Genomic DNA, 14,454 nt, shown 5'->3' with positions numbered 1-14,454 from the left:
GTCACTTCTTCTTCTTAATCTTGGAGCTGCACCAGGTATTTTCCGCCCCCACCTGAAACCCAGACATTACGCGGAAATTTGTTTAACGGTAAGCTCCCCAGATTCACGGCACTTGTATCACTTATGTTTTGATTTCAATATTATATATGCGCTTCTAATCAAATATATGCATATTCTTTATTTCTGACCTACCTCCTCCAACTGCTTTGCTTTTTTGTCTTGGGCAAACACGACGAACACTGGTTACGCACTTTTTACTTATTATACATGCCTCAACGTTCATTAAATATTCATTAAGTATTTGTGGATGAGAAGTGGGCCCAATCACTATCCAACATCTATCAGTTGGATATCGATTACAACACTTTATATCATCTTCTGTGCTGCCAGCTCTTTCATTCAAGCTTGTATGCTTTATTCCTGCAGCATTTGCAAGTATCCCAGTAATTAGTACGTCATCAATCCAGAAGAAAGTGTGGCAATATGTTTGATTCAGTATCGATTTTATAGTTTGTAAATTTGTTATGTAAGCCCATCCTGAAAGGAATGGAGGATATACTTCCTTGCTGTATTCATGATTGTTAACATACCACTTGCTATCTGGATCCCTCTGAGGTGCTTTATAATGTCCTAAAAAGTAATAAATTTCTTTGTTTAAGCTTTATTTTTACTGATTACTTGGTTTAAGTTAACAATTGCTCAAATCTATCATGATGATAGACAATATTATGACCAATTTTGGATGTGATCCTGACACTTCATACAATAAGAAAAATTAATACCGCTGATTTCAATTCATCATCAATGTCACATATTTTATGACATTCAGCAGCTAAAATTTACCTGTTCGAAGATCAATGTGATGCCTTTCCGGAGGAGGCTTGAGGCTAGTACCGAAAACACTAGAGTGTTTCTAGACAAACCAGAACCTTAAGCCTCATGGGGGAGGCTGAGTCCCTCCTAAGCCTCGCCCAAGAGGGGCATTGCCCTTCGTCCATCTGCACTCTAGGCCCATAGCTTTTTTATTTCAAGTTTTGACTATTTGTATTTTCTTGCTAGATTTCCAACAGCCTGACACCGATGGTGTCAGTATATAAATTAAAGTGATTAGTGCTACGTACGAGAATAACACTGCTGCGGTTAAGGTAGGAAATGAGGTTAGCAGCTGGTTTTGTATTAAATCAGGAGTTAAGCAGGGTTGTGTTCTATCCCCCTTTGTTTGGATTATTTTGAAGGACTTTGTTTTAAGGAGTACAGAAAAGGCAATGGGAGACCACGGAATCAAATGGGGAGGAACAAGTCTCCTCGACTTGGATTATGCTGATGATTAAAGCATCCTAGATGAAAGTGTGAATAATATGAATGAATTTTTACAGGTTTTACGAGTTCAGGGTCCTAGAATTGGTTGGAAAATTAATGTTAGGAAGACTAAGTCACTAAGGCTAGGACTAAGTGAAGATGGAAAGGTGACGTTTGGTAATGAAAAGATTAATCACGTGGGCAGCTTCACTTACCTTGGTAGTATTATTAGTATAGATGTTGGAAGCAGTGAAGATGTCAAATATAGAATAGCCAAGGCTCAGGGTGTTTTTTCACAGTTAAAACAAGTTTGGAAGAATAGGAAGATAAGTCTGCAAACCAAGATTAGAATATTAGAAGCTACAGTGATGACAGCGGTCAAATATAGCTCTGAAGCATGGACGCTCCGAAAAGCGGATGAAAATTTGCTAGATGTTTTCCAGAGAAATTGCACAGGTACTGGTGTGGGCACCCGGCTGACTGGCCGGATTTCAAGCAATAGGCTTTTCGAAAACTGAGATTAGTACCACTTTCTAGGGCTATATTGGAAGAAAGATTTAGGTGGCTAGGACACGTTGTGCGGATGAAGGATGACAGATTGCCGAAGATTGTTCAATTCGGCCAACAATCTAGGGCTAAACGGAAAGCAGGTCGTCCCCGTCTGGGGTGGGAGGACGTCATAAAGAAAGATTTAAAGGAAATGGGAACTTCGTGGGCGGGTGTAAAAAGAGAGGCTTTGAATAGATTAGGGTGGAGGAGGAGTGGGCGTAGCTGTGTTGGCCTCAGGTGGCTTGGTGCTGCGGTGAGTTGTTAGCAGTAGTAGTAGTAGTAACAATATTTGCATGACACTTTCGTGATGATACTCGTGACCTTGACATATAAACTGGAAATGTTAATAGCACTGTGAGACTTGCTTTGGTAAGTGCTTAGTTCATCAAATGGTGCTCTTAATATAATGTACTGGGGGACACCACTACCCAGTACAAGGTCAGTTTTATCTTTTCCTGAGTTGAAAAAATGTTCAACTTTTTGTTCGGTTTTGAAAGAAACAGAGAGATTATGTTTTTTTTTTAATTTTACAAGTTTATCGCCAAGTTTCAGGATGTATGGTAAAGTGATGAAAGTTTTTTTTTCAATTGTCGGGGTAACTGAATCAAGGGAGACGAGCTCCCTATTTTGTTGTTTTATCTTTTTTAATCGTCTATCTATGATATTTTCAATAAGTTTGATCGGGTAACCATTGCTGAAAAGAATATTCTTGACATAGTTTAATTCAGAATTTATATGGAACAAATTTTTAAAACTGTAGACTAAAGAAGTTATTACCCCTTTTTTCACAGAAGGAGGGTGATGGGAAGAGAAATGTAGATATCGATCATTATGAGTCAGCTTTCTATATATAGAAAATTCAAGGTTAGGAGTAGTTTTTATAATCAAAAAATCCAAGAAAGGCAGCTTACCTGAATCTTCGAGTTCCATTGTGAACTGGAGATTCAAATCAAAAGAGTTCAAATGTGCCAAAAATCTCTTAGAGAGTTTTGTCCATGTTCCCAAACAGAAAGGATATCATCAACGAAACGAAACCAGATAGAGTGTTTTAAGTGGAAACTATTCAAAGCAAACTGTTCTATGAAATCCATGTAAAAATCTGCCAAATAAGGAGACAAGACAGTACCCATGGATAGGCCCATGATTTGAAGGGAAATTTGTTGTCGGAATTTAAAATACAAGGAGAACTTGTTGCAAAGACGAACAAGGGTCATTATTGTATCAATTTCCAAAGTTTTGTTTAAGAGATAAGATATTTATTTCAAAAAGATCACTATCACAAGCCCACAAAGGGCCAAATTCGGACTTCGGAGTCGACATTATAAATGGTTGCACTAAAACTGGCAAAAATGCAAAAAACAACAACGAAATAGAAACATCATTATGAACAATCATTCAACAGTCAATAATCAAAACTGTAAAAATACAATTAAAAGTTAAAAAGATCGAAACTGGTAAAACTAAACTTACACAAATACGAATCGGAAAAATAATTAGCACGGATATGAAAAAAAAGGAAGGGGGAATAAGCAAATATACCCAAAAAAAAGAGCGAGACATAAATGCAAATAAATTAAAAGGGACACTAAGAAAGTGTCAATAATCCAACTACAGTAAGTCAATAAAAGAGTTAAAAAATAAAAACTGGTCAAGAAGGGGGGGGGGGGGAAATAGGGGGAAAAAAGAAACTATTGGGACATTTTATTCATTTTTTCTGTAATAAAGGGGACAAAAGTTCTTTTGTACTCGAAGTAGTGATAGTGATATATGTAATTAACAAAAAGTTTAAATACAAAAATCAATATGATTCACCCAAAACCAAACGGTTGACGTGGGGTAAAACAGGTAAAAAAAAAAATAATACATACATGTAACATCATTCAAACACACTATAATAAGAAAGAAAGATAAAAAGAGAGAAAAGAAAAAAAATAAAAAAAATAAATAAAGATTAATAATAATAGTACAGGGACAGCAACTACATACCATATTCATGTTGTGGGGTCGCACTCACAAACCAAAAAGCAATTACAACTTAATTTAAATTAAATCAAATCAAGTCACCTCCAAAACAAACAAAACTAGAATTCATACTTACTTAATAATTTTTCTTTCAATTTTGCTTTAAAACCACTAAAATTTTCTAGTTTCTTCATATCATTATCCAAATTATTCCATAAATTTATACCCTTCATAACAAAAGAAAACGTGGACCTGGCAGACACTATAGGGGGAGTATAATAATCATTTTAACCCTTAGTATTTAGGTTATTTATATTCCATCGGCTGTAAAACCAACCGTCAAAACACTCCGGCAGCTGCTTCATTTTGTATTTATACATTAACATTAATATATAAAAATTATGAAGACCAGCCGCTGGCAATATCCTAAAATCCCTATAGACTTCTCAAACCGATTCTCTCTGATTTTCCTGATAAGACTCTAATAGACTTATTTTGGATAATTCGCACAGGATTAACAATTGAAGAAAATGTACCCATGTATACAGAAGAACAATACAAAATATAGGGATGGATTAACGAAAAATAGAGAAGCCTAAGTATACTATTTGGAAACATATATTTAAGTTTACGAATCATCCCCAAATTACGCGATAACCCTGTGGAACTCCACACTCAATACCATTTTCATGAGAACCCATATTACCAATTTGAACATATTGTTTTCTACAAGACAAAAAAGAAAGTAAAAAAGAAAGAGCTGGACCCCTAATCCCATAAATTTCACACTTTATTAACAGAATATCGTGACTGACAATATCTAAAGCTTTTACAATATCTAAAAATACAGTTGCCACTTTATATCCATTATCTTACGCCATATTAACAATACTAGTCAAATATATGTTTTATTGCTCAGTAGTGCGATTTTGACGGAATACAAATCGCGTAGGAGTAAATATTCTCTGGTCTTCCAGGTACTGATAAATTCTGACCGAAAAGCATTTTTCTAGTATCCTAGACATAATGGGTAAAATCGAAACTGGTCTATAATTTTCAACATCACGAGTATTCCCTTCTTTATGCATTGGTGTAACTCTCGCTGATTTAAAAAAACGCAGAAACACTCCCTCTTTTAGACACTAATTAACTAATGAAACAGAAGTTGGAACAATCACTTACCAAAATGCTTTCATTGATCTAATCGAAACAATATCAGAGTCAGATTCGGTACCTTTCATGCCATAAACAATTTTTCAAACTTCAGATTCCTGAACTGGGAGTAGATTTAAAGTTATTTCAATCTCCTTATTAAGTTAATTTTTAAAAGCAGGGTCGCCTGTTTTGCTTATAATCGACTCTTTCACTCTCCATCCAACTGTCGAGAAATGGTTAGCAAATTCTTCACAAATTTCCTCTGGATTTGTAAGACTGGTTCCATCTTTATGGAATATTTCCTGAGAGATTCCTCCAGATGATTGTCCTAAAGCGCTTCTTTTCACATTCCATGTTTTCGACGGATTTCCAGATGCTTTTTCAAATTCTATTTTATAATAATCTTGTCTAGCTCTTCGCAGGAGTCTTTTTAGGGCATTAAGATAATTCTTATAAATTCGCTCATTTATATCGCAGGGATGACGTACCTTTTTCTCATACAAATTATTCTTCTTATTTATCAATCTCAATAAACTCGGAGTAATCCAAGGCTTCTTTGAATGTTTTCTTCTATTGTTGTTAATATTCATAGAGCATTTTTGCAGGGATTGCTTAATTATTTGGTAAAAGACTCTAAACTTAGAGTCAATATCCGCAGAGACTGAAAATTCTGTATTCCAATCCTTATTGGCTAGCTCATTTCTACATTTCAGAAGTGCATCTTTATCGAGTAACATCCTCAGCTTGAGACTGCTCTTCTTTGTGGAGTTTTTATTATCTACGCATACCGAGTAACTTGCAAATACACCAAAATGATCAGAAGTATCACTTATGAGAACACTTGGACTACCCAACATATAATTTGAAAATATATTATTCAGAAATTTTGATGACGTCCTCGTAACACGAGTACTAATATTAATAGCAGGGATATAACCAAATGAAATCATCAAATTTAAAAATCGGTCTGTATTTGATCCATTATCCAATAAATCAACGTTAAAATCTCCCATTATAAAAATAGGACTTCGATTTGGGATCTTTTCAAATTGTTCTTCAAGTAACTCATAAAACTCAATAAGAGATCCTGACGGTGGCCTATATACAATCAGAACATAACCACAACATCCAGACAGCCCTAACTGCAAAATAAAAGACTCAGAAACCATTTCCTTATATATTAAAATATCCTCTCGTACACTTACCCGTATGTCAGAACGTATATACGGTGCCAGTCCCCCGTGTCGGCAAAGTTGACGATTTTTCGTGTAAAGATTATAACCTAAAATATGTAAAAGTTCCGAATTGTAATCATTTAACCAAGTTTCAGTCAGTCCAATTACCTGAAAAAGAGATAAACTGGAAATTTCATTTATAAAATCTAAACTTGAATTCAATCCTTGGCAATTCAAATGGAACACATTAAATCTATCCAAAATATTACTACATGCCATCTGCATTTGGTTTACGAATAAATATTTAGAATCTTCAAACTCCAACCTATAATAACTACCAGGCCGACCACTTCCATCAAAAATTTCATTATACCTACTTTCAAAATTTACCTTCTTATTTTCCAGCCCCAATACGTTAATTTGTCCTGGAGGAGACTCCAATCTTTATTCAATACATTATAAATATAAATATATTAAATGCTGCCAAATAACAATAATAAAACCAATAATAATAATGAGATAAAAAAATAAAAACAGAAGAAAAAGAATAAAGAAATATTAAAAAAAAAAAAAACAAAAACAACAACAACAATGACTCAAAAGGGTACACCTTGCATATTGGGTGCCTTCTCATATATTTAAATTTTTTACGCTACAAACAATCAACTATTATCTATTTCAATTTCCCGCCAAAATTTCTTTTTATCACTAATTAATCACCAGATACTCCCTAATCAATGGGAACATGAATTCGAACAACTATTTTTCCTTGTAAGCTTCATTAATTACCGCTATGTTGGTTACGGAATGAATGACTATTCGGTGCATAATCAAGTTCAGGAATCAAATTGCCTGGTGAATGTTTAGCACGCGTCCCATTGGGGCGATTGAAAAGTAACACAGGCGGAAAAGTTTTCGAGATCCAAGCGTCTATTCCTAATTTACGCAATTTCGCCCTTTTAATCAACAAATTATTTCTTGCTTTGCGAACTTCAGCTGGGACATCATCACTGAGGTAAATATCACGGAACAACGACACTGCTTTACCTTTTAATTTCTTGGCATTTTTCAAAATATCAATTTTCGATTTTTTATCAGATACTTCAACACGAATAAATTTCTGTTGCTCACTCACTTGGGTTACCTTGAATGCTGGGACTGGAGCCATTTCGAGTCCTTCCGTAAAAATACTTTTGAAGATATCTTTCGCATTTTGTTCAGATTTACAAGAGACATTCCATACAATAATATTCTTTTCCAGTTTATCAAACTCCAGCCTGGCCAATCTCATACTCAAGTTATTTGATTCTGTACTCTGAGCTGTACAATCATCAGAAATTACTTTTACTTGATTCTTAAGAGATTCTTTGACTTGCTGAAGCTGCCTCACTTGCTCATCATTTACAGTCAGCTGCCTTGCAAATACTACATATGATATCTCCAAATCTGCCACTTTGTCTTCAAATCCCTTAATCCTATTTTCTAAAGAATAGAGCTTTTTCCCATTTTCTACTACCAAACTGATAACAGCATTTAGACTCTCCGCAACTGCTGAAATCATGAATTCATTTGTAGAATCAGTGCTACTAGCAGTAACGTTGAGATCCCATTCCCCTTCTCCCCTCCAAGTGTTTTCTGTATCATCACCAATATTACGAGGTTGCTTTCTTTCACGTCCCATGATTATTTCCAGACAACAAAATTAGATTTAATTATCTGCTTACCTCATTAAGGACCAATTTTTTTATTCACATGGATCCGTTACGTGCAATTTGCTAAGCCACCGTTAATTTGGGCACGGCTTTCACCCCTCTTTATAAAAACTGCTCCAAATTTCAAATAGAAAAAAAAAAATCCGAAGTGCCACTTAGAAAATCGTAAATCCACTCTTCATAAACACTAGGCACCCCTAGCAAGGGCTTAATCAATCAAACGCATAGTCGAAATCAATATGTTAACAGCTGGAATTCTGCACATGTGAAATGTCAAGTTCGAATAAATTCCAATAACTTTCACAATATAATTTAAATTCCGTCAACTTATAATCCTTAATTTCCGTTATATATTTAATCTGCTTTAGATGTTCACCTGATAGCAACTGAGTGACGCAGCGAATGGGGGACAAAACAGGGATGGCCTCAGAAACAGCTCGAGGCGGCCATAATCCGGATGGGGAGTGATGTTTGGGGAAAATACTTGCCGTCCGAGGGTTTGTTATGACCTATTTTGCAAAACGGAGGCACAAATTATTTCTTCGTCTCTCGAGGGTCTCTAGTTTTGAAATATTTAACAAATACAAATATGGTATCTTGCCCTCTTTAAAAATAATTCTTAGAGCTCTCTTTTGGACATTTTCAATTTTTTGTGTTGCTTCAGTTGAGAGGCCAGGGTGCCACACAGGACAAGTATACTTTAATATGGGACGCACAAAAGAAGTGTATACTTGTAGTAAATGTGATTGGGGGCAACAAAATTTATTTAAAAGTTTAAGGAGGGAAAGCGAGGAGTTTGCTTGTCGTAGGATATTATTTATATGGGCATCCCATTTCGAATTTGAAGAAATTGTAACACCAAGGAGCTTAAGAGATGTGACAGGTTTCAGGAGGAATAGGAGCAAGAAAAAGGGGAGGGGATTTAAGGAAACTTACTGGGACTATTGCGGATTTACAAGGGTTAACTGTCATGTCAAGGGAAGAGGCCTCACAGGCAATATCTTGGACTATGCCCATTGGGTTGCTAAACATGTTTTTATGACATATCTCTTAAACTGTCAAGTCATCGACAAATTTCCACCTATTGTCATAAAGGGTTGAAAGGCTATTAATCATAAGAGAAAAAAGGAGAGGGCCTAGAATAGTCCCCTGAGGAATGCCATTAAATGTGGGGAGATGATCTGAGAAACAATTTAGATATGTTACTGCTTGAGATTTATTAGAGAGAAAAGAGACAACGAGCTTAACAAGGACAATTTTAATGTGGAATTCTTTTATAAGTTTATCTATGAGTAAATTTTGGTTAATCAAAACGAAAGCTCTTTGAAGAACAATTGAAATCAGGTTAAGCCAACTGTTAGATTTTTCAAGTAGTTTACCCATGGTATCAACAAGATAGATCAGATAATGAGAGGTTGATGTGGATTTAAGATTACCAAACTGTCTAAGATCAATGAGGGGGAGGACTTTCATCTTAAGCCAGTCTACGAGAAAACTTTCATACAATTTTGAAAAATTGAGGTGAGGGTAATAAGATGAATGCCATCAAAGCCAGGCTTTCCATTTTTATTTTTGATTGGGGTAATAAAGCCTTGTTTCCAATATTGATGGAACTGTCCAGATTTGGTAATTTCATTAAACAGGGTGGATAGGGGTTTTGAGAGGTAATCACTGAAAGCTTTAGTCAGAGGAACAGGAATATCTAAAGGGTAAATACTTGATCGTTTTATTTTTTCAATTTTTTTTTACAACATCAAGTGGAGAAATATGTGGGAGTGAAAAAGGATCAGGAATATCTGGAAATGCGTAAGATAGTGGTGGGAGACTCTAGACAATAGAAGCCAGAAACTTATTGAGGTCATTAGCTGTGGTCTTTGGAGGTTCATTTATATAAAAATTTAGTTGTTCTTGACTCTTGCTGGTAATTTTTTTGATTTTAGAGTATTGGTTCTTTGCTTATGAGGTCGAAAGTATATAATTTTATTTTTATATTAGGTTTGGGCATCTTTTCTAATTTTACTTCATATGTACCTTATTGAATTGTTTGCGTCAGCTTAATTAACCCTTTTAAATAATCTTAGTTTCGTGCGGATTTAACTTTGTATGTGATTGGTTATTTATTGTTTATCACTGGAGCATTTTTTGATTTTTTTTTCTGGGAAATATAATGATTAGGAATCATATAGTTTTTTGTGAAAAATCAAAATTTTATCATCAAGGTTATTAGAATTATAAAGGTCTGACCAACTTTCACTGGTCAGCCATGATCCAAAAGAAAAAAGGCCTGTGTCAGTGAGGGGACGGCACACCCCAATGGAAGTAGTAAAGGAATGTTCAATGGCTGAAGAGGGAAAAAAAGAAGACAATAGTGGTAACTGCCTCCTAATGGTGGTAGCGCTTGCGGGGAGTTGTAATACTTACTCATATTTGAACAAAGGACATCGAGAGAGGTGTTACATTTTGTTGTAGATATTTTAACCAGTTGTTTAATATTAAGAGAGGTGCAGATAGAGTCTATCCTCAGGCCATTCGCATCGCCAAGTAAGCAAATACCAGCGTTCGGATACTTTGATAACACAGTCAGCACTTATAAAAAATTGTTGTATAAATTTGCGTTTCTGGTCAATACTTTGGTTAGGGGAATGATAAAAGACGGCGGTTACAATTAAATTGAAAGGGCGGGGAAGTACTTTCGGTCTAAGGCTCAGCCATAGAATTTCCTCATAATCTGATAAGTTGGTGGTGGGGTTGAGTTTAGGCTGGAGGTTATCTCGGACAAAAAATAATATACCACCCCCTTTTTTCCCAAGAGGGTGATCGGGAGGGCGAAGTTTTATAAACTGAGCATAATTGCTGATTTTTAGGAAATCTGGGTTCTGGGACTGAACCTCTGTCACAGCAATAATATTAATTTTATGAATTTCAGAGATACCCTCGAGTTTTGTAATTTTATCAAAATTCAGGCTCTCGGCATTGGTAAGCAGGAAAGTTGGAAATTTAATCCGATTTGGGTATTGGGATTTTTTCTCAATTCGGGATGGAGTTATTTGGGGTTGAAGTTTATGAGGAGGATGCTGTGGGTAAGGGGGTAGTTTTGAGGCATTATTAAAAGGCGGGACTGGACCGGGCTTGAGAGAAAAGGAGGACAGCGGACAAATTATGGGAATATTATTAAGTTGGGATGGAACTACGGAGGAATTCGTCTTACTATTTGAAGTCCGACCAAGCTGAATTTTCCTCTAATTTTCTTTGTGAGGCCTGCTCGCATTTATCACATTTATGTATTTACGATCTTAATGAAAGTCACACTATCAGATTTAGCATATCCAACAACCCTACCTTAGAGGTTTCAAGCTCCTATATATTAAAAAAATATGGAATTTTGCATTTTTGCCAGAAGAAATACCACGGATGCATGTTTTTTTTTTTTCAGAGGTGGTTGTATCGAACCAGTGATCCTAAAAGATCGGGAGAGGGCTCGTTTGATCGAAAATAAACAGTTCTAGTGTTCTATTTAAGTGACCAAACATATTGGATGGCAGCTATCCCCCCTCCTACGCCCGTTTCTCCCTGAAGTTACTTGATCAAAGTTTTAGAATGGCCATTTTGGTCAGCATAGTCGAAAAATATAATAGCTGTGTGATTGAGGGTGACTTGACCCCCACAATCCCCAGGGGAAGGGCTGCAAGTAATTAACTTTGTCCATTGTTTACATATAGTATTTGTTAAAGGGAAATATATAGACATTTTTTCGGTGGGAGGGCGATTTTTCTGGCCGGGGGGGGAGGTACGTGGGAGGATCTTTCCATGGAGGAATTTTTCATGGGGTAAGGGAGTTGTCCATGGAGGAAGGGGGTGGATTTCCTGGCATCATTTAACAATCAATCAGAAATTAAGTAGAAAAAACAGGTCTTTTCAACTAAATGAAAGGAGCAACATTAAAACTTGAATCGCACAGAGATTATTACGGATCCTCAACACCTCGGTCTTTACGCTTAAGCTTTTTTTATAACTTTTAAAACAGCATATTATTCTAACTCAACGCCCCCTGTGTTTCAGGAGTCATTTATAAATGATTAGAACAAAAAGTCCAACTTTGGCGTAGACTAAAGAGCTAGGTACTGAAAATGGGGCAGCCCCCCTAATATAAATAATAATTTATGTGCGTTTTAATGTTGCTTCAGTTGAAAAAAAAATTGATTTTTCTTTAGTCAAAGGAAAGCTCCGGCGTCTTAGGCTGTTTGGAGTCATTTGTTTTTTGTTAATTTGTGTTAATTTTTCACCGACATTTTTTTTTTTTTTTTTTTTTTAATCTAGACCTCTATTAATACCAAAAAGGTATAAGTGTATATGGAGGTATTTTTCGTTAAGAATTAAATTTCCGATTTTTTCAATTTTTGAAGATATAAATTCCTAGTCTTTTAAAGTTTCATAGACAAAGCCTTTTGGCAGCTTGTAGATTTATCAATACGAGGTCTTTAACGAATTTGACGGAAAAATTGATCCAAAAACTCATGCCTTTGATCAATTGGTGTTTACCGATTATGACTAAGTGGATAAAGGGAGGCGCAGCTGAAAAGAAAATGAGTACCGCGTGTATCGGCAGAAAAATCTGTTTACCAGCTAACACCAGGGTTGCCTCCTGTAGCACGAAAGTGCCATTTTAACACTATTCTTTATGTTTAGCACTGTAGCATGAGCTCAGGGCTGCTAAAATAGCACTAAAATAGCACAAAAGTGCTTTTTATTACTATTTTAGCACTATTACAGTCATTTTTTTTTACTGTAGCACCAGAAATCGCTGTTTAGCACGCACATTTAGGCAATTGTAGCACTTCAGGAACTGACCCTGGCTGACATGGCTTTCACAAACTCAATACAGTACATGACGCAAGATTTATAACCACTCAGAGGAGAATTTAATACATATGAATCTAAAACTTCCCAGTGCAAAAGGATTCTACTTTCTCGCAAGTTCATATTTTTATCACACAAAGGATTTTATATTTGATCAGATGATTATGTACTTTCAGTTGAACTAAATTTGACAGAAATAGCAATTATTCAGCCTCAAATGCTATGTTTTTCTCGTTTAAAAATTAAGTTCCAGCTTACTTGTGCTAATGCTAAAAAAAATCAAACCTTCAATAGATATTCCGCCAATTATGAGCTCCTTGGTCTTATTTTCGTCATTCACCCTGACTTTAAACTCGTCTACTAGCTGTATAATATCAACTGCTGTATCATCGTCCTGCTTTATGTAGTATTCAGCTCCTGGGCAACTTTCATTTGCCCACTGCAACCCCATTAAATGTTTCAAAGTTAAATTTTTATAATGATCTATAAAGGACCCTTTAATAATATCCTGGAATATCCTGTCTTCGGAATAAACATCCTGATCGAGGGATTCTTCTTTTGCTTCTCCAATCAAAAAGTACCCGATTATCCTCAGTTCTTTTACTTTAATAAAGAAATTTCGCAAAGCCATTCGAAAATCTTTTCTTTTTGGGTCTGACGAAATCAAGCAGACAATCCGGACACTTTGGTTACACCTTTTATTTAATATAATATCAATCCGTTTGGAAATATCAAAAGTTTGGTTTCTTAATAACACTTTCTGTTGTTCATTAAGGATAATCACTATAATAATCACAACAGTTGGAATTAATAAGAATATAAGCACTAGTTTAATTTTAGAATTCATCTTATACTGAGAAACGGATGTTGGCACTTAGATATGGAAGCGAGCAGTCGGTAACTTCTTTCCGTTTTTGGACATAACCATATGTGGGCGTTTGTTATCGGTCGGGTAACATGGCATATCACAAAGGTTAGTCCACTATATGATAATTTATCAAATGGCATAATATAGGTTTTCCATAAAAGTTAGAAACTTTATTAAACGTTGCCGTGTTTTTACAATACATTTTCTTCTCCGACCGTCTCTCTGGGAAATATTCCGGCTTGCTTCCGCAGCGTGTGAAAGAAAACAGTAATAATAAGTACGAAAAAAACACAAACAGTAATAATAAGAGCAAATTAAAAACACAAAGTCCAATATACAGGGAACAAAATGAGCAAATGAAACCTAATGCGAACATAAATTAAAGTGAATGAAAAAAAATGAAATGAAAAAATGGCAAAAAGAAGTGGTACTACCAGTGTTGGCTTTAATAAAATAACATTTTTTTTATTTAATTAGATGAAATGAAAATGTAATGACGGATAAAAGATTCCATTAAGATAATGAAAGTTGATGTTTTTTCTATGCATAGACAAATAAAAGTCCCAATGTTCTTCACCTCTAGAATAGCTCTTCACATACGGTTTTTATCAGCGAAATAAAGAAAGAGGAAAAAAGTAACTAGATTAAACAGTAAACATGCTAAAAAATAGCATAAAATGAAAAAAAATAAACACTAAGCAAAAAGTAAAAACCCATACTTGGTAGACTAAAGTAGTTAATTTAAGAAAATCAGCTGAGAGATGGGTTTAGACTTGAAGCCGCTGCTATATGAAGTTAAGCTCATCATACCAATATGAAGATATCACGTACAATATTGTACCTGATTCTCATCACGTACAATACGAAGACTAGTGTT

The 14,454-nt window shown here is 35.3% G+C and overlaps 1 protein-coding gene across 1 annotated transcript in view; it reads right to left on the bottom strand.

Annotated features, from left to right (window-relative positions):
- LOC148951041 (beta-1,3-galactosyltransferase 5-like) overlaps nucleotides 1-13,562 on the bottom strand; it is a 37,644-nt gene extending 24,082 nt beyond the window's left edge. The window contains exons 1-2 of the mRNA XM_089090579.1: nucleotides 12,995-13,562; nucleotides 193-630 (exon numbers count right to left, since the gene is read on the bottom strand). Coding sequence (XP_088946705.1) covers nucleotides 193-630; nucleotides 12,995-13,556 — 1,000 coding nt within the window. The 5' untranslated portion in view covers nucleotides 13,557-13,562. The remainder of the gene's footprint in view (nucleotides 1-192; nucleotides 631-12,994) is intronic.
- Nucleotides 13,563-14,454: the final 892 nt, after the last annotated feature.

This window comes from Artemia sp. Qi Xiang Cuo, chromosome 6 (genome assembly GCF_049724085.1).
Source record: "Artemia sp. Qi Xiang Cuo chromosome 6, ASM4972408v1, whole genome shotgun sequence".
NCBI lineage: Eukaryota > Metazoa > Arthropoda > Branchiopoda > Anostraca > Artemiidae > Artemia > Artemia sp. Qi Xiang Cuo.
This window is presented reverse-complemented; position numbering and strand designations above follow the sequence as displayed.